Source organism: Synchiropus splendidus, chromosome 16 (assembly GCF_027744825.2).
Source record: "Synchiropus splendidus isolate RoL2022-P1 chromosome 16, RoL_Sspl_1.0, whole genome shotgun sequence".
NCBI lineage: Eukaryota > Metazoa > Chordata > Actinopteri > Syngnathiformes > Callionymidae > Synchiropus > Synchiropus splendidus.
In genome coordinates, this window is record NC_071349.1 from 10,308,728 (window position 1) to 10,329,175 (window position 20,448).

Here is a 20,448-nt window from a genome sequence, read left to right on the forward strand (position 1 = left end):
AACAACCAAACAATGTGTGTGTCAGGTGCTGTACGATGTCAAAGGGATCCTGGAGAAGAACAGAGACACTTTCAGGGATGATATTCTCAACATGCTCAAAGACAGCAGGTAAAAACTGCCCAGGTTGGGGAACTTGAAACCATGTAACTGTAGAGACTCTTGAGGGTCCGATAAGTGAGATTTTTATTTTGAGTTATGTTGCTGTGACTCACTGCCTTGTCTCTCATCAGACTGGATTTCATCTATGACTTGTTTGAAAAAGTCGGCAGCAGAAACAATGAGGAGAAAATGGGAACGGCTCGCCGTAAACCGACTGTTAGCTCCCAGTTCAGGGTCAGTGAATTTGCTTTCCTTCTGATATTCATTGTTTACATGAAATGAAAAAATGGTTGACGGATTTCCTGCACCAAAGACATAAAACATTTTTTAAGGTTTTCACTCAAAAACCCTTGGAGAAATTGCCCAATAGATAGTGTTCGAATGACAAGTATTTTGTGTGATGTACTGACTAACTTGGTCCTGTCATGTGTTTTATTCTGCTGAAGCGGAGCTAGGATTTCTGTGTCACGCAGTGTTGTAGTTGAGAGACCCAGTCCAGACCCAGGCCAATGAGAGGGGTGAGACCAAGAGCAAGACTCAGACCAACTGAATACAGTAGCCCAAGTCTATTTGTCATATACACTCACATTTATTTCTACTATCCTTGGTCTCTCCCCCCTCAATGGACTCAGTTTCGGGCCCTCGAAATCTGAATCGAAATCTGAATCCTGTGGTCTCTTACTCGACTGTCATGGGTTAGGTGCTCTCGACTACAACACTAATGCGGCACAGCGCATTGCCCTTCATCCAAGACACTGAGATACCCTCAGGGCATCACATTAGACTTCAGTGATTCTTTTTTTTCTCTTCTCAGGACTCTCTCCACGCTCTCATGGCCACTCTGAGTGTCTCTAATCCCTTCTTCATCCGCTGCATCAAACCCAACATGGAGAAGGTAATTGCTCCCATCTGACTTTTGTAAGAGCGTGTCATATTTTCCTAAACATTCTCCATGTTTTACCTGCAGAACCCCAACGTCTTCGACCCAGAGGTGGTCCTGAACCAGCTGAGATATTCCGGGATGTTGGAGACTGTGAAGATCCGACGTGCCGGGTTTCCCGTCCGAAGAACATTTAAAGATTTCTTTTCACGGTGAGTACCAGTTCAGAATGGAGCATTTGTTGTGCGACCATGATCTGTCTTCAGTGATCATCTGCTGCGGTATAAAATAGATTTTGGATTTAGTTTATCACGATCCCTGTGAGAATCAATGAGGTTTGCTCGGTTTTACAGAGCTACTTCTGTCGAGGTATGAAGTGTTTTCATTTGTCTCTTTCGTCATCTCATGCAGCTACAAAATAATTCACAAAGAGAAAATCCCGACCGCTGGGGACGACAAGAAGAGGAGCACTGACCTTCTCACCCGCTATGACAAGACAAAGAAAGAGTGGCAGCTTGGAAAGACCAAGGTAAAATCAGTAAATCTGATCCTGCTCAAGCTAGTTTATAGCCATTGAAATGAGAATGTAGTAGAGACTATGTCCACAAACAAAACAGGACAAGTGACACTTCAAATAAACATTTTAAAAGTGCAGATGAACCTAGTGAATGAATCCAGCCTGGGAAATGTGTCCAGAAAAACACTTGCTGTTCAGTTCTTGTATTACTTTTACTGTTGCTTTAAAATGGCAGAATCCTGAACACATATGGTGTTGAATGAATGTGACGGAAACATGTCGACATCTTCAGCCTTAAAATGTAATTTTTTTCTCTGCAGGTTTTTATGAAAGAGTCTTTAGAGCAACGTTTAGAAAAAGACAGAGATGAAGTGCGACGCCAGGCAGCCATGATCATAAGAGCTCATTTACTCACCTTTTCTGCCAAGTAAGACCTTCTCAGGATCCTCAGAGGAGAAATATTCCTGTGATTTGTTTCCTTTACTTCTCTGTTTATCGTTTCGCCCACAGGAAGTACTTCAAGCGCGCTCGCGCCAGTGTGGTCACGCTTCAGAAGCACCTCCGTCGCCACATTCACCGCAGGAAGTTTGTGAAGCAGCGCAAAGCAGCGCTGGTGCTACAGAAACACAGGCGCGGACAAGTGGCGCGCACTCGAGTACGAAAACTCCGAGAGGAGAAGAAGAAAAGTGAGGCTGAGGAGAGGAAGAAGGAGGAGGAGGAGGAGAAGAAGGAGCAGGCGAATGGAGACGAGGATGAACAGAAAAATAAATCTTCAGAGGTTAGTGACCATTGACATTTATTTATTTGACATCATCTGAACACCTGTTCTGATTTATCTTTCTCCCTGTAGGACGAGGCTCGGCAGATGGAGGAGATCCTGCAGTTGGAGCGAGAGATTGAGCGTCTGCAGAAGAAGAGAGAGGACGAGGTGTCTCAGCTGTGTGAGTCCTCCAAACAGGAGCTACAGCTTCGCAGAGATGCTGAGCTCAAGAGGATGAAGAAGGAAGCGTCTCGAAAAGCCACTGAGCTGATTGACCTGCTGAACTTTGGGGGCGTGGATCCCTCACTGCCAGATGAAGGGGCGAAGCCTGTACCTGAGGTGAAAGCGGCGAATGGTGCCAGCGCCTCCCCGCGAGCTTCCAAGGATGAGGAGGTGGACGAGGGCTTCCATGCTGAAGAGGAGTGCATCCCGCTCCCTGACTTCCCTCCTCCGGCGGAGACCGACGCCCCCATCGACCAGGCCATATTTGCTCACCTCCCTCCACCTCCACCTGCTTTTGCAGAGGGAACTGTGCCACCTGCTCCTCCTCCTCCACCGCCTTTGCCGACAGATGCCGCTGCCGGGCTCCCTCCACCTCCCCCTCCTCTGCCTCCAGCCGATGGCGCCGCCGTCCCTCCTCCTCCACCACCTCCTCCTCCCCCACCACCTGGAACAGAAGAGGAAAAGGCAGATGAATCCAAGCCAGAGCAGGAGAGGAAAGTGAGCATGGTGGAGAGCCTGGTGGACGGAGAGGAGCCCATCTACAGCATGCCGGCCGACACCGAGTCGGACTATGACCAGGAAGAAGAAGAGGGTTCTGTCACTGCTGGAGATGACAGCTCTGTTTCTGGGAGTAACCGCGGCAGCACGGCCGTGACGGATGAGGAGCACCCGAGGAAGTCGACGTGCACCAACGCCAGCATGGAGTCCTACAGAGGCAGCTCTGACTCTGTGAGGAGACACACTTACACGCATCCGCACAAGTGTGCACGCAGATATGTATGAGCAGCTCTATAGTCCACTTTCTTTAGACAAGCATAGTTAATTAAACTTTTTATAGGATTTATTTATTGAATCTTTGCTGTGTTTTTGTTGGTAAATGAACTGACTGGTCTTTTTTGTAATCTCCAGTACGCTGGCAGTGATGATGAGCACGATGGGATGATGGACACTGATGAGGAAGTGACAAGTGGCAGGGTCACGCTACTGAACGGAAACGGTCCTCCTTATTTCCACGGTTACCTCTACATGAAGGGTGAGTCCATGAGGAACGTCGTGGTCTCGTAATTTGTTGCTCCACATGGCTAATCTCTTGGTTTCCTCAGCTGGTCTGATGATTCCCTGGAGGAGGCGCTGGTGTGTGTTGAAAGACGAGACCTTCATGTGGTTCCGGTCCAAACAAGAGTCTCTGAAGTCCGGGTGGCTTTACAAGAAAGGAGGAGGCCTGTCGACTCTCTCACGGAGGTTGTTGTAGTTTTTACTGAGTCAAGTGTCAGCATGTCTTCTCAAATGAAGTGTTTACTGAGAAGCATGTCACATTCATCGGATCGCATTTTACATTTCACTGATATTGCATGTCTGTATATCAGCACATGGACTCCCCGCTTTTAAAATCATATTGGTAAAATCTCTGTAATCCTGAGATTTTGAAGGGAAGGATTTACTCCTATTTTAGTCACTAAAGTACAGTATAATTCACAAATGAATGAGCCTCACAGCTGAACCTTTATCAGAATTGCTTTTGCTGCATGACTTATTTTAATGAATTTAGATAAATGTCTATTGAAACTTTGGTAATTTATTGATTTAAAGTAAAACATTTTTTCATTTTAAATGTAATAGAAATATACATTTTGACTTCTAATCCTGTGTTAATCCATTTTCAGCACCTGAAGTGGCCACAGATTTTTTTCCTTCGTCTTGTCAGAGGCGTCTTTCTTTGAGCAATATTTTTATGTCTGTTTGTGACAAGCAAGAAATTAAGTAGTTAAATCAGTAGAAAGGAGAAAATGTACTTACATTAAAATTGATGGACACATACAGACTAGAATTTAATGAACGATAAAGTCTATAAAATCAGGTTTCTAATTGTGTTCTTGGCTCTAATGTTGCGCATCAGGAACTGGAAGATGCGCTGGTTTGTCCTGAGGGACAGCAAACTGATGTACTATGACAACGACAGCGAGGAGAAGCTGAAGGGGACCATTGACATCCGTGCCGCCAAGTATGACTCTCCTGCCTGCTCCGGTTCTTTTCTCCACTATTGTCTCTGTTTGACTGATGCACTCCCCGCAGGGAGATCGTGGATAACCACGAGAAGGAGAACGCTCTGAACATTGTGACGGATGACAGAACCTATCAGGTGTTTGCTGAGTCACCGGAGGATGCCAGGTGATATTTGCTGAGTCATGTTTTTTTTGGTGCTGGATGTTTGAACGGTTCTGTCTGTGTGCAGCGGCTGGTTTAATGTGCTCAGCAAGGTCAGAGTGAGCACACCAGAGCAGCTGATGGACATGTCTCATGAGCAGGCCAACCCCAAGAACGCAGTGGTCAGTGGTCCTTCATGACATAAATAAAGAGTCTGCTTATTTCAACAAGGTTTCTGAAATCTAATTTTTTTTTCTTTTTCAGGGGACTCTTGACGTGGGGCTGATTGACTCGGTGTGTGCTTCAGACAACCCTGACCGGTACGTCTGCTCTACTCCTGCTTTCTAGTTTCAGATTTTTATAAACCTGCTGGTGCTGTACTGTTTACTGTAAAAAATGTTACCAAATAATTCCCATTTCCCCCCTTTTTGCAACAGAGAAATGAAGTTGAAGAACATAACAATATTTTTCTGGACTTCCACAGGCCGAACTCTTTCGTGATCATCACAGCCAACCGAGTGATCCACTGCAACAGTGACACTCCGGAGGAGATGCATCACTGGATCAGCCTGCTGCAGAAGCCCAAGGGAGACGCCCGGATCGATGGCCAGGAGTTCCTTGTCAGAGGCAAGGCGTCCACTCTAATTCTGCAGATTATCAAGTCAATTCATTGTGAATTGCAGCTGCACCAGTTTCACTGTCGCTGGATCATAAACACTGAGATTAAGGAGCTAATAACAGTGATATGCAAAATCAGAGGTGCTATTAGAAGCTGTACGATCAATTATAGCTGACTGAATGATTTCATTAGATCCAGAATCCTAGTGTCAAGATGATGTTATTAATGTTAATAATTGAAATAATAATTATTTATGCTGATTTTCTGTTGAAATATCCGTATTTTTTAGATTAAAAATATGAAGATTTGAGACTAAATGAGCCACTAGAGGGCGACCTTGAGTTTAAGTAGACTAACAGCCAGCGAGGATTCAATAGTCGTGAGGAAGACGATTTACAATGAACCCAACGCGTTTTCAGTGACACGGAGTTTCTAAGGAAGTGATGAATTCTCTTAAAACAATTTACTGTTAATGTTATGTGATATAGGTTTAGATATACTTTTTTTTTCATTTCCAGAAAGTCATGGCTTTAAAAGCAGTGATATTAAGATAAATATGAAATAGTGGTATAGCAGTGGGTTGCAGAATAAGTTGTAGAAGATATAATATACAAAAATAAAATAATACTCCCGTAGCAGTTTTGAAGTAATGCCTGTGTATTATAATGTGTCAAAATTGTAAAAAAAAAAATTCTGTCGGCCTTGACAAAAGCTACAGGTGTCTTTCACCTGCAACTTTTTATTGACAGTATTATTGACAATTTCGACTCCTTCCCATGTGGTCATGTCTCAGGTTGGCTGCACAAGGAGATGAAGACCAACACCAAGAGCACCTCCCTGAAGTTGAAGAAGCGCTGGTTTGTTTTGACCCACGGGTCTCTGGATTACTACAAGAGTGCGGAGAAGAATTCCTCCAAGATGGGAACCCTGGTCCTGAACTCCCTCTGCTCCGTCATCCAGCCTGATGAACGGGTGCACAGAGAGACAGGTGAGGACGAGGGACTGGTTGTGAGAAGATTTATGAGAAACAATTGTGATATACATTTTTTAAATACTCATCTTTAATCACGCTTATATGATCTGTTTCACTTCACTTCCACTTAAAGAAATCCTGCCCTGTTTTTTTTGAATTTGTATGCTCTCATTTTGGTCGCATGTATAACTACCTTTTTTCCACCGATACTATTATACAATTATGAATTATTTGAGTGTTCTCTGGCAGGTTACTGGAACATCATCGTGTACGGACGGAAGCATTCCTATCGACTTTACACCAAAATGCTAAACGAAGCCATGAGATGGACCGCTGCCATACAAGGAGTGATTGACAGCAAGACTCCGATTGAAACTCCGACGCTGCAGCTCATCAGAGACATCAAGGTGAGGCATGAATTTCAAACAATAGTGGGGTGAATCGGCTTGTTTTTTCATTTTCATATTCCTTTTCCCAGGAGAACAGTGTTAACCCAGACATCGTGGAGCAGATGTACCGAAGAAATCCCATCCTCAGATACACGCAGCACCCACTGCACTCGCCGCTGCTCCCGCTGCCGTACGGAGAGGTCACCAGCTGTGAGTGAAGTGATCCACTCGTCTCTGCGCACGTCAGCTAAACCAACAATGGAAATGATGATTAAGAAGCCTTAAGAAAATGTTATTCCTGTTCGTCGCAGGTTTTCATTTCAATATTTGCTTATTTTCATTTGCCGTCCATTCTGAGGTTATTTGCCGACATTTAAACTACAGTAGAAGCAGGTGTTGTTTCCGACTGTCACGAGGACAAATTGGTGATGTCATCAATAAGTACTGGTGAAAAACAGATGTTTTTTCAGCTTCTGCTTGGCTCTCTTTGTTCTCTGTTAACTAACAAGCAGTTAAAATCCGACGAGAAATTAGCAAGAAGACTTAAAAGGCAGACAATGCATGACTTTTGATCTTAGGGAAAATCTTGCATAATCCCTTTCATAATGACTTGAAGTTACAGAAGTCAAGTGGACTTTGATTCCATATTTACAATGAATCCTTAATTTACCACGCCTTTCTGTGGCATTTGGTTCCTGGTTCTATTTCCTTCAGGTGATTTGTTTAATGACTGGCATCAGAATCTGCAGATGGCCGTGTAAATATTTGACATTAAAACACCAAGTTTATTTTAAGACATGATCAAAGATGGGGATCCAAAGTTTAAATCACAATCTTTCAAGTGCATCTGGTGAGTTGCTGGGTTATTTCATCCTGCAGTGCAAAGGCAGCAGGGGTATGCCAGTCTGCAGGACGAGGCGGTGCGTGTTTTCAACTCCCTGCAAGAGATGGAGACCCTGGCTGACACGGTCCCCATCATCCAGGGCATCCTGCAGACCTGCCAGGACCTGCGCCCACTCAGGGACGAGGTAACTCTTTGATAACTCTCTAAACAAATGTCATTTATTGACTTGAATTTTCATCAGCTGTTATTTTCCGTTATGTTTTAGGTGGTGTTCTTAAAACTACTCATGCATTCATGACCTATTGTTTTGGTAGATGTGTTCTGCTCCATTATCTTTGCAAGATAAATATATTGCTTAATATTATTATCGAGAAACTGACTGCAAGTTCTATATTTTCCTCCATGATTTTTAATGGGCCGTGCGTCACATCCGGTCATGTGACCTGCTCCAGCTAAAACATGCATTTTGACATTTTGAGTTAATAAAACGCAACATAGAATCTAACTAATGTAATAAATATTTCCCGTGAATGTATGCGGACAAAATATTAATTTACATTCATTTTGAAGGGCTTCGCGTTTTCTCTTCTTCACGTCTGTCATATGTTAACAAATCTCTGTGGCGCTACTACTGCCCAAATGCTCATTGCACTTATATATTCGATATGAAATCGATGATGTTTCGTTCTTAGGTATATTGTCAAGTGATCAAGCAAACCAATCACGTGCCTCAGCCGAACAGCCCGGCTAATCGGGCTCACTGGCACCTTCTCACCTGCATGAGCTGTACCTTCCTCCCAAGTCGAGCGATCCTCAGATATCTCCGCTTCCATCTGAAGAGGTATGTTTCTGCTGCAGTTCAGTATTCGAAAGAAACATGTAGTCACTGTGGTGTCATGGCAGAGTGCGCGAGCGCTACCCCTCCACTGAGATTGAACGGTACGCCACTTTCATCGGGGAGTCGCTGAAGAAGACCAAGACTCGAGAGTTCGTTCCCTCTCAGGAGGAGATCGCCGCTCTGCTTGTGAGACAGGAGATGAGCACCACTGTTTACTGTCATGGAGGCGGGTCCTGCAAGATCTCCATCAACTCGCACACCACAGCTGGAGAGGTGGGCGACTCCTCTGTCAGTTCCCTGATCCATGTTGCCAGACGAATGGCCTGACCAAACTGTTGTTCCTCAGGTGGTGGAGAAGCTGATCAGAGGTCTGGCCATGGAGGAGAGCAAGAACCTTTTCTCTCTGTTTGAGCACAACAGCTTCACTGATCGGGCTCTGGAAAGCCGAGTGATCGTGGCCGACGTTTTGGCCAAGTTTGAGCGGTATACTGACAAAACTGCTGTGCACTTTGTTGCATCTGCTTTTAACCTAAACTTGCTTGTTTTTGCTCACAGACTGGCCGGCAGCGAAGAAGAGGAGGAAGAAGGAGAGTGGAAACTGTACTTCAAACTTTACTGCTTCCTGGACGTGGAGAGTATGCCCAAGGAAGGAGTGGAGTTTGCTTTCATGTTCGAGCAGGTAATGGGAAGCTGGTCTGGACTGGAAATATGAGTCTTATTCTGATAGTCTTTCAATTTTGCTCATTGGAAGACAACCATTTCAAGTCACTGTTTCATGGCCGTCTATGGGATCAGACCCAGTTGCAAAATTGTTGAGGACTGACCGAAGGCTCGGAAGAGAGTAGACTCAAGGTTCATTAACAATTATGCGAGAACACAAAAACATCAACAGGACAGGGAAAACAGGCGAATAAGGTTAAGCCTGACTAAAGAGGACACTGAACTTAACTCACAAGGCCCAAATAACAGAAAGCACTTGGTGGTGGTTCTCACACACACACACACACACGGCAATAACTACGACGAGAGGAAAACAAAAGGTGAGTTATACAAAGAACTCGCACACAATCAAATAGAGGGAAGCAACAAGAACAGAGAGAACGGAGGGTCGAGAGAGAGTTTACCACGAGGACGCGAAGCAACCATCTAGAAGTGCTGACTGGAACCCAGGTGTAGAAATCAGCGGCGTCTGATCAGCAGAATAGGATCCAGCTGCGCTGCTGTGAAGCTGAAGAGAGAGAAGGAAATGGAAACGACATACAGGAACACAGGAAATAACGAAATACAAACACAAGAAATGAAACATGACACACTGAAACAGTCTTGTTGAAACACAAAATTCTTCCTTCATCAAGTTTTTTTGGTGGGAGTGCATATCGGATGACACCAATATTCTCTGTTCCTCAGGTTAAGTGAACTTTAGGGTTTTGACACGCGTATTGGTACATAAAATGTAGTTAGCTTTGATGAAGTACGGTGGGTTGAAGCCAAATGCAGATAGTTAATAAAATTTTAGACGCCAATAAAACCAGTTTATTCTGTTTAATTAAGAAGATTGATTCTAATAATCTTAAGGTCAATAGTAAGTCTGATCGCTTAAACTAAAACAACTTGCAGAACCGGGAAAAACTCACCAGAAAAAGACACGAATGAAAAGGATGTGGTGGTCAACACAGTAACAAAACGTTGACGCAGATCCAAGACTTAGTGTACACACTTTCATTGTGCACATGTATTGTTTTATCTCTTGATGTCAGATACGTTTACTGTATGGTACTGTGTTAAAATATCATACTGTATTCCAAGTCTCTAACGGTGTTGTGCTGTGTGTACCTCAGGCCCATGAGTCTCTGATCAGCGGTCACTTCCCTGCCTCAGAGGAGACTCTGCAGCACCTGGCTGCTTTGCGTCTGCAGTATCTCCACGGCGACGGTGCGGGTCGGGCCGGATGGAGCCTGGGGACCGTCTATCCCATCGGACGCCTCCGCAGCCGCATCTTGCACAGCACCAAGCCGGGCGTCGGGGGCGCTGCTGGTGCTGGAGGAACCGGAGCTGGAGCAGTGGATGGGAAGACTCCAGCAGGAGGTCCAGGAGGGGTCTGTGCTGGAGCGGAGAAGCGGAAGACCCCCAGCTTCCTGGATGGAACCCTGAGGAGAAGCTTTAAGACGGGCTCACTGAAGAAGCAGAGGGTTAGTGGCGGAGGAGGAATTATCTCAGTTATCATAAACGATTGAGGAATCAAGAAGAGTTAAGAGATGAAAGGGATTATGCAAGATTTTCCCTCATGGATAAGATCAAAAGATTACGGATTAAAAAGTTACATAATAGATTGATAGCAGATGTAAAATACAGTAAGTTGCCTTTGATCTTTTTATGTTTTTCTGCTTCAGCGTAACATGTACAGTAGTTGCGTTCAAAATATAACTGTTACAAATGAGGCTGTGCTCTGATCCGTGTCACATGGATTTACTGTCAGGTGGAGGAGGAGCAGATGCTGGAGATGTGGGTCAAGGAGGAGACGTCGGCCACCCGCACCAGTGTTCTGGAGAAGTGGACCCGGCTGCAGGGCATGCCACAGCACCAGGCCATGCTGAAGTATATGAGCATCATCAAGGAGTGGCCTGGATATGGATCCACTCTCTTTGATGTGGAGGTGACATCATCAGCCCCCCATTTGAAAAACAGAAAACAGATCCATGATGAGCATCTTTTTCATGCTTTTCAGTGCAAGGAGGGCGGCTTCCCTCATGACCTGTGGCTCGGCGTGAGTGCTGACAACGCATCCGTGTATAAACGAGGTGAACCAAAACCTTTGGAGACCTTCCAGTATGAACACATCACCTTCTTCGGGGCCTCTCAACTCTGCACCTACAAGATCATTGTGGACGAGAGGGAGATGTTCTTTGAGACGCCATTGGTAACTTCATTTCTTTAATTTCATAACCTCTTACTACTTAAAGCAGTTTAAGCAGAGACATTTCTGAGACCCTGAAACCTTCATCGGAAATATCCAAGAGCCTTCCACTTTCTAGACTCCAAGCCTCCAACTGTGATTTTACAGTACAGACGTCCGGTGGTCTACATGCTGAACCCAGTGTGTTACATAGAAGATCTGGTGACCATTAAAGTGAAGTTGTTAGACGATTTTCATGTCTCGACTGCTGACCTCAGCGTGGTCACTTTTTGAATGTGGTCCGAGAGTCGTTGAATGTGACAGGAAGTGCGGGCACTGAGAGCAGATTACTCATTTCCGTCCCTCTTGCGCACAATTCAAGAGGATTGCATGTGACTTTAGAGTGTTAGGGTTAGGGTTTTAATGAGCAGTGCAGGTTGCACTTCCTATTTCTACTGATGTGAAGCAAGGAGCTGAGCTCGTGAGCACCAAGAGATGATAAAGATTAGCCTTGTTTTAATATATGTTTTGGGAAAAACAAACAGACAGATGAGTTTGACTCATCAAAGGGGGGCGCTGTTGCCTGGATTTCTTGTAGTTTGGCTTCAAATTAAACGCCCTGTCCTTTTCAGGTTGGTGAGATCACAAAGATCATGCGCGCCTACATCAACATGATGGTGAAGAAGCGCTGCAGCATCATGTCCGTCACCAGCGTGGCCAGTTCTTGGGTCAGGTGATTGCAGCCCGGCGAGTCGGAGCTCTAAGATGGAAGCCTCTCCGCGGACGGAGGCGCTCGTTGGTCCTCCGGGTTGTTGAGAACCTGAACGAGTCGTGACGCTCGCGCCGCTGGTCTGGGAGCAATAACGGACATTATGGGATGGCCCTTTCAAACCTCGACAGTAATCCTGCATGTAGATGTTGGTCCACACTCCAAACTTCTCATCTGATCTCGGTATATCAAGCACAACACCGCGGCCACTCCCAGATGCACTGCCAGATGGAAGGAACGCTCCATACTCATTTCCCCTCTCACTTTCTGACTCTCTCTCTTTCTCTTCGTGTGTCTCATCATCTCCTTTCAAAGTTTGCTTCTGTTCATTTTTATCTTCGACACTTTCGCTAACAAAAAAAAACACGAGGTCTCTGATAGTGCCACTGTGTGGCCAGAAGTAGAAGAGCAGCCAAAGAGGGTGGCTTGAAATATCCAAGTTTTTTTTTACAGGCTTTGTTTATCTGTGCATGAAAATCAGACTGACGTCTGGATTTCATTCCATGCATAGCTGTGCTGTATATTCTTCACACACGTGCACATGAACACGACCAGGAAGTGTTGTTTTGTACAGTATATCACATATAAGAGTAACTATGACCCCAGCAGCAACAGCACTGTATAATAAATAGATGCTAAATGGAATGTTATGCCGCTACATGCAACAAAATCGCTGCCGTTGCTGCACATCCTTCACTGGTTGTGCTGTTAATCTACAGGGAAATGACTGGAGAGGAAATCAGCCTGAATCTTCAGGTTTGCTGGATTCATGCGTTCATTCAAGCCATTATTTAGTGTCTGGGTGGCTGGTTTGTTTCATGAGTTTTTCATTTTAAAACCTCAACCTCCCTGAGTTTTCTGGAATGCTGCTGATGTGTGTGTTGTTGTGTTATTTCATTGGAGTTGTGCAGGGAAAAAAAAGGGAAGTGAGTATTATAAACGAGAAGTACTTTACTGAGTGTATTCCGTGGAAACGAGTTGTATTTACTACATTAATCTTTGTGATCGTGAGGGAAGAGCATGGGAGTAACGGGGGGAGGGCGGGAGGGGATAAGGAATGGGGACATTTAAGTATTTATGTGATCTACGGAGGGCAGCGATGGTGCTGTTTCAGATGTGTCGTGGAAGTGAGGGATCAGATGTGAGGGTGTTTTCGGAAAAGCTGGCGGCTGTGTTATATGTGAGTGTGTGTGTGTGAGGAGATTCAAACTTGAGGTGACGTCATGGTTCTGTCAACATGCCTCTTCCTCCTCCATCATGGGAATTCTCGCTTTGACTTCATCAGATGTTACAGTATAATGACTTCAAACTAGTTTCTGTGTCAACATCGAGTCACTCTCTTTTAATGTTCATCTTTTGGTGAAACTGTTGAAATTTAAGTTTGAAAAAGAGCAAATCAGAGACTGACTTCACAAGTCTCTAGAATGGTCCACTAGCAGTTTTAAAGTTACACTTTAAGGTAAATAAATAATAATCTGGCATCACAAATGAATTATTTTTAACAAGCTAGTCAAAGATCAAAAACACAGTTGTGTTGACTATAGTTTTGGGGTGGTAACTGCTGCATAAAGAGTGCTGTTATCAGAGCTTTTCAAGACGTTTCTTACCATTCTTAAATAGTGCTTTTTAATGCAGATTTTTGTGTGATCGGTCTGTCGTTGGCTCTTAAAAATAGGGCTTTAAATGAAACGAAAAAAAAGATGTAAATATCGCAGATTAATTGCATATACATTTTCATTTTCTGTGCTCCAGTTTCAGTTTAGAAAATGTAATAGAAGCATAAAAAATGTTGTTCAGTGCTCTCAATGCTGCATAGAGTTCTGTCTTTTGTGACTAATCGTGATGAATCAGTTATAAAACTTCTAATATATTCGATACAATTCTTAAGTGGAGCCTGTTCCAGCATCCTAAATGCAGCATTTATCACTTCAAAATCATTTTAAAATTGATCTTCTGCTGCTAGATTTCTGGTTTCAACTACAATTGTATCAAACGACACTAAAAACTATTGAATATAACAGCGGTGCCTGTTGAAACCTGACTGAATCCTGACCACTACCGCTCATGCAGGCGACACACCAGCTCTGTCCCACATGATCCCAAACCTGTCTCCATCACTTCGGAGTCCAGTGATTGGCCGCAGGCGGCCGGACTGGGGCCCGCGCTTGTTTCATCTTATGCTTGTTGTCATTATTATATAGTAAAAACATTGTGCTTGTTGGAAAAAAAGAGAGGAAGAGAGAGAAATGTGTGGTGTTCTTTTTTATTTGTAACTGGATTTACAAAATTATGCTTTAATAAACCATGAAATTGAGGCTGTTGGTGTTTTATTGATGCTAATGCTAATGCATTTTTTAACCTGAATTTTACTCAAAATATATCTAGCTTTTATTTTTTTCTTAAATAGTAAACGCCATTGAAGCAAAGACAAATTAAATCCATTTTGAAGCATGTAATACAGGTTGTCTTTTTTGGAGTTGGCTGTCATCTTGGATCAAGGGCGTCGCTGCAACATAAGGGTGAGAAGTTTTAAACGAGAACACCGCGGTGCCTCCTCCCACTGAGACTGGAGTGCGTCAAAAGCGTGCGTCAGATTCTGCTCTTCCAGTCCGCGGCTCTCTCTCCTCTTCCCCGGCGATTGTTCTCGTTTCTGTCGCTAAAGTTAACTGACGTTGTCGAGGTGAAACACCCCGATACACCTGAACCTGAGAAGAAGGCTCTGGAAAATGGCGGATTTGAGGAGCTTCGTCCCACTTCTTCTTCTTATTGTCTTGGGCTTGACAACAGTTGAGGCTCAGACTTCCGCAGGTGAGTGAGGAAATGATGAAGATTAAAACGTTTTAACGTAAATATTTGTGAATTTTTACTTCACTTTTCGCGTGGTTTGATACAAAACGCGTTTTATTTAACTGTAAATCACAACATGTTGAATTCTGGGGTCCAATTTCTGATTTAGTTCTCGATCATTTAAAAATAAAAAAGTCTGTCTGCTGGTGATGAAACGCCTCTTTCTGCTTTGTATCCACCTCAGGAGAACTTACTGCCCCACGGGCCTCAATTAATCTGTTTACACTGAGAAATCCTCCTTTTTCTGGAAAGCTTCTTAAGCTTTGTTCTCCAACTCTCACTGTTTCCTTCTTCCTCTTTAGTCTGTGAGTCAAGGAACGGCACCAGCTGCGAAGAATGTCTGAGAAATGTCACAGTAAGTGGTTCTCAATGAAGGACTGTATGTCATGGAAACGTAGAAGTGTCCCAGGAGGCCCCGCCTCCATATACCTGCCGGACAGGTTTGAGGAGTAAACCGATCTGCCTCTCCTGTCCTCCATAGTTGTTTGTGCTGTCCTGAAAGCCTTCAGAGGAATGGTGTGTTTTGTTTTTGTTCAGTGCTTGTGGTGCATCAAGACCAAGTCCTGCATAACCTATCCAGTCCGGACCATCCTCCCGCCGCACTCCCTGTGCCCGCTCAACGACGCCCGCTGGGGGCTTTGCTGGAGTATGAAACCCTCACTAACCTCCTTAAATGACCCTCTCTTGTTTGGAATCAAGCTGCTAACTAGTCATGTGATGATTCACAACTGAACCCTGATGTTGGGCGGTGAAAATGGAGGGAGATTAACTTGTGGCTTCTCTTTAAAGTGAACTTCCAGACCTTGATCATCACCTTGGCGGTTATCGGTGGCGTCATCATCATCGCCCTGCTTGTCTGCCTCTTCTGCTGCTGCAAGTGTGAAAACTTTGGGTACGTCACCTCCCTTATGATGCACTTTAAACTATTTTGGAAGTATCACTTCACAGGTTGAGTGTTAAACATCTGGTTCAATAGACCATACTATATATATCAGGGTTATGCAACTCAGTTTCAAGGGGCCCTGTGTCTAATGTTAGGAGCCAAAACACTAGAAGAAACATATTCTAAAATGAAACTTAAAAATTGTGACTACGATTTCAAACGCTTAAAATATATTGTTTCAGATTCTCACTATAGCAGTTTATTTAAAGCCATTTTCTGTAGTCTATTTTTATTTTAAACTCATTAAACAACCTAATTCAGAATGGAAAAATAAATAAATAAATAAAAATAATAAGTTTTATTTAGAATTCAAATCATTGTTCTTCGGCTTTGACCTCATGAGGGCCACCTGTGGCCGCTGGGCTGCACTTTGCCCACCCGGCGTGCAAATGCAAATATAAAAATGGTGATCATTTTGAAGGTAAATATAACCGTTAATGAAGCTGAAACAAGTTTGACCAGTAACTGTACTTTTTTCGCTTCATCACATTTGCTTTCATCACTGTCCTTATGGCCACCGCTTGTTTATTTGTATATATTTAAAGTGCTGAATCACAACTGGTGGGTTGGGGCCCAGAAGTGGGTTGTAAAACTTCTTTCAGTGGGTAGAATTGACTTAGGCATTTTTTATCCAATAAATTTAAATTTTGTTTTGTATGTGTGATTCTACTAGCATTTTTCCCCTTTGATTCCTCTTTTGATTTAAATTTGAATGTCATATTTTGGTTTATTTTTATTTTTTAAATTATTTTTATTTTATTTCTTTTATTTCTCTTGCATTCTCTGTGCTGCTGTCTTAAGTCCAATCAATTAAATAGGTTGCGTGACCATCTGCAAAATAAAAATAATAACTTCTTATTCACTACAGCTGTGCACTACTGCCACCTGCTGTCCCCTTGAGTTTATTGCTCTCAGATATATTTCAAACGCATGATAGGGCAACTATAGTATTTGGCAAGGCAAATTGTAAAAAATGTTAATAATTGTGTGTTTGTGCGTAAACCAGCTATGTCCAGCAGCGACAGCACAATTTTAAGTTCATTTTATTTCCTCTTGTGATCGACAGGTCCAGCAGGTTTGAAGCCAAGATGCAGAGACAAGCCAATAAGACCAAAACCAAACAAGAAGAGAGGTGAGCCATTGTGTCACAACTGTAGCTGAACACAGACAAAGTAGAGAAAAGATAACCTGGGGTCATTATCGGTGTTTTATCGAGTCTCCTCCACTGCGCCTCATGTTTGAGCATTAAAATGAGCTGGAAATAAGTTAAACTGTCATGTTTGTGCGTTGCTGCCGCGACTGATCGATATCATCTGGTAATCTTGTGCGATCTAACAGGTGGTGTCTGGATTTAAAAGAGAATTTGGGGGTCACAAGTTGAGTGCTTACCGACTTGTAATGACTTGTTTTAGAAGAGAGCAACGCTATACTGAGTTGGTGATTCAAATGAAGACGTTGATACAACACGGGGTGATGCGAGTGTTTGTGGTACTAATGGTGTGTAAACAACAAGACCTGAAGGACCCGCTGCTCCTCTGCATTGTTGTTGTCACGATTATCATCAGCGTCAGACAAAACGCACGTCAAACGCCTATGAGCCCAAACTGGTTCTGGAAGCGTGGCTTGCATGTGCGTTGAAGTGTGAAAATGATTTCCTGTTTTTTGGATCACGGCATCTTTTCTGCTTTTACAGGAGAGCGGAGATGAAGCAGCGTCACGACGACATTAGGAAGAAATACGGTGAGAACAACTAAACTTACAGTCTGCGTACTTACAGTTAGCATACTGAACATGTTGGTCTCCATTGTTGTATACATAATAAACTAAATAAAATGTAGATCCGTTAAATTGTGTATTACATAGTGTCGTCTCGTCATAATCAAACACAAAATCTGAACAAACGGTGCCAACTCCAGCTATTGTGACCAAGATGTGGTTGCAAATGAGCAGCATCTTATGTCTACCGTTCACAGTAAAAGGAACTCATCTGTGTTTGTTTTCCCCTTAGGTCTCAGCGGACAGAATCCCTACTCCAGATTTGCTTAAAAGACTGTTCTGTCATTCAAACGACTGAATTCCCAACACAGAATTCTCGTTTGTGGTGACTCGAGAATGTAAATTATTATGATATAAATGTCACTGATATAACAGTTGTCTGTGGGCAGCGTTCTTCAGAACATCTGCCGACTGGTTCTGACAAAAGTAGCACCTGCGATCATTTAAATGTTCACAAGCCCATTTGTGAAAGAGTCCTTTTGCTTCCATCATTTGCCTCATTTATAGCACAACAGTGCGTTTCTAGAATCATTGCAACAATGTTTTCCTATGTTTTTAGTCCACTGTCATGCTGTTTAGTGCTCAGTTATTTTTGTACAGTTGTGCTGCAGTTATGTCTCTAATATGTTGGGAGCAATAATAAAAGTTTGCTTCTATTTAATAAATTTGATGTTTGTTTTAAGATTGTGTTGATTTTAATGCCTCAGCTGAGAAGGTTTCGTCAGCAGTTTTTCAGAATAATAAAATCTGAATTCCTGAATAGTACATTGTGAGAATAATAATAAAAAAAGAAATAGTAAACCTTAGTATTTAACGAGAGGCATCGATTATACTACATCATATCTCTGGCGCCACCTGGTGACGTCACATGACATCCCGAGTTGTTACGTTTTACGTAACGACCGCGCGCTTGTTCATCTTGTACGATGTTGCCTTTACGAACGCTCGTTAAATAAACCATCGGCACTTTAATTCTTTTGGGTTGGCCTTATGATTTATATCATGTTTTATGATTTATGTACTTTGGAAAATAAGATTCCATGGTAAGAATTAAATACAATAAATCATTTTAAGGGTGGAGAGTATTTGTACTTAATTTTACGTATTAAATTGCTACAGATTCGTGAATGCACCACACAAAACTGGCGCGTTAAACTATAAAAAGCTGGTATAACTGAGTTTACCAGTGTAAAATAAACACCTATTTGTATAAACAGCGTCTTCACGAGCCTGGTAAGTCAAACTTCCTCAGGTTCCTTCTCGTCAAGTAGCTAATGTATATGTTATTTAGCTCCGTGTTGGACAGCTATCTCTGAGCTAACGCCTGTTGTGCTGTCATGCACGATATTTAATGTTATATATATTTATTTTCTGTTTTGAGAGCGAATATTAACGAGTCAGTAATTGTTTATCCTGCGTGTAGAGTAACTATATGAACTAACAAGACAACAAATGTAGTCAACTAAGCAAGATGTCATTACACTTATTCGCCACCAGGTGGTTACATTTTTGTCATGCCAGAAAATTATTACAATACTGGTTTGTTGTGATGATATCTTGACCTGTACATGTTTGAATACCCCTCTTTTGCTCACACTACAGTCCAGTGAAACATTTGACCATGGACTCAGCATCAGAGGGAAAGATACCGCCATCAAAAAAAATGAAACATGCGTCTCCATGCAGTGTCCAGCCAGTGGATTTATTTGAAGCCACGGCTGCAGGTATGTTAGTCTTAGTATGCAGAGTCCTGAGATCCAGAGGATGTGGTTCAGTAGTGTTGTGTAGTATAGTTAAAATTAATGTAGCAGACAAATGATTGTCTGAAAACTATTGAGGTTTATTGGCCTTCTTCTGAGAATTTGGTTACATTAAATATTCATTGTTTATCTTGTTGTTTTAGGTGTCCTCAAAGAGGTCAGCCTTCTTCATTTGAAATTTACTAAAGCCATAAGGTCAGTTATCTAAAAATGCTTGTTTTATCTTCCTGCCATTGCTTTGTGATGTAGCTATATTTATAAAATATGAAAGAGCAATTGTATTCATTTGATTCATACAAAACAATTATTTTACATAATAATTGTATCTAATCGAATTAAATTCCTAGTGTAAATAGTCTGTATTGTAAGGAATTTATGGTTGCACACAGACACAAAGGTAGAATGGAGGACAGCCAGTGGTTAAAAAATATGTGTAAACAAAAGGTGGGTGAGATCAATGTCAAGGTTGAGTGCCAGGACACCAGATCCAAACATGCTGGCAGGCTGAAATTAGGATGATGTTTGCTGTTGCTCCGTGTGCGTGCTAAGCTACTTGCTGATACCACTGCCAAGCCAAAAACCCGGCACACATGAAAGGTGAAAGAACACTTGTTGCTCGAAGACAAAGAGAGAAATTGGACCTGAGAGGAAAGCTTGTGTCTAATCTTGGTTTCAAACACAGATGAATGTTGTCGTTCACTACCACAAAATTTGGTGAGAGATGTGTTAACTCATCCCCATGTTTACAGCTACTCTCACTGTATGAATGTTCTCCTTTACAGAAGGTAAAAGTCCTGATAAACTGATATGGCCCATTCAATGGAGACTAAAATCAATTTTTTGCATTGCCTCGCCTCCTTAGGTGAAACTAATCCAATGCAAAGATAGATGAGTGGCGAACTTGTGTTTGTCGCTACTGATATGAAAATTAAAGCATGAATAAAGGACAGATTGTGCTGGTGTCAAACATCTAGACCAATGAGGGGGGCAAGACCAGGATCAGATTGATGCTTGCATTGGAACAAACTAGTTAGTTCTCTACTTGGTCTTTGTCTCTGTATACTCTGGTCTCGACATGGTCTTGGCTACAACACTAGGTAAAAGGTGAAAGCAGTTGATATCGTGTCTTCATTCCAGTGAGAGAGCCGCAGCTGAGACTTCATGGATGAAGGAG

At 42.9% G+C, this 20,448-nt stretch overlaps 2 protein-coding genes across 5 annotated transcripts in view; both read left to right on the forward strand.

Annotated features, from left to right (window-relative positions):
- Positions 1–14,355, forward strand: part of myo10l1 (myosin X, like 1) — a 39,006-nt gene extending 24,651 nt beyond the window's left edge. Inside the window, exons 16-42 of one of the 4 annotated variants that reach the window (XM_053844891.1) lie at positions 26–108; positions 231–333; positions 914–994; positions 1,067–1,191; positions 1,391–1,508; positions 1,817–1,923; positions 2,007–2,274; positions 2,347–3,255; positions 3,388–3,511; positions 3,582–3,723; positions 4,376–4,480; positions 4,552–4,647; positions 4,712–4,805; positions 4,888–4,943; positions 5,108–5,250; positions 6,036–6,230; positions 6,465–6,622; positions 6,694–6,814; positions 7,484–7,632; positions 8,141–8,289; positions 8,352–8,559; positions 8,633–8,769; positions 8,842–8,965; positions 10,125–10,475; positions 10,763–10,939; positions 11,012–11,203; positions 11,812–14,355. In XM_053844891.1, the coding sequence (XP_053700866.1) occupies positions 26–108; positions 231–333; positions 914–994; positions 1,067–1,191; positions 1,391–1,508; positions 1,817–1,923; positions 2,007–2,274; positions 2,347–3,255; positions 3,388–3,511; positions 3,582–3,723; positions 4,376–4,480; positions 4,552–4,647; positions 4,712–4,805; positions 4,888–4,943; positions 5,108–5,250; positions 6,036–6,230; positions 6,465–6,622; positions 6,694–6,814; positions 7,484–7,632; positions 8,141–8,289; positions 8,352–8,559; positions 8,633–8,769; positions 8,842–8,965; positions 10,125–10,475; positions 10,763–10,939; positions 11,012–11,203; positions 11,812–11,916 (4,620 nt within the window). In that variant the 3' untranslated portion in view covers positions 11,917–14,355. The remainder of the gene's footprint in view (positions 1–25; positions 109–230; positions 334–913; positions 995–1,066; positions 1,192–1,390; positions 1,509–1,816; positions 1,924–2,006; positions 2,275–2,346; positions 3,256–3,387; positions 3,512–3,581; positions 3,724–4,375; positions 4,481–4,551; positions 4,648–4,711; positions 4,806–4,887; positions 4,944–5,107; positions 5,251–6,035; positions 6,231–6,464; positions 6,623–6,693; positions 6,815–7,483; positions 7,633–8,140; positions 8,290–8,351; positions 8,560–8,632; positions 8,770–8,841; positions 8,966–10,124; positions 10,476–10,762; positions 10,940–11,011; positions 11,204–11,811) is intronic. The other 3 variants (XM_053844892.1, XM_053844893.1, XM_053844894.1) reach the window with 3 other exon arrangements.
- A 145-nt stretch (positions 14,356–14,500) lies between these two features.
- On the forward strand, positions 14,501–18,467 carry LOC128747208 (pituitary tumor-transforming gene 1 protein-interacting protein-like). The gene is made up of 7 exons (XM_053844896.1): positions 14,501–14,756; positions 15,098–15,150; positions 15,333–15,441; positions 15,585–15,687; positions 16,805–16,870; positions 17,432–17,478; positions 17,747–18,467. Exons 1-7 carry the CDS (start codon positions 14,675–14,677, stop codon positions 17,782–17,784), a joined length of 498 nt encoding a protein of 165 aa, XP_053700871.1. The 5' UTR covers positions 14,501–14,674; the 3' UTR covers positions 17,785–18,467.
- The last annotated feature ends 1,981 nt before the right edge of the window (positions 18,468–20,448 follow it).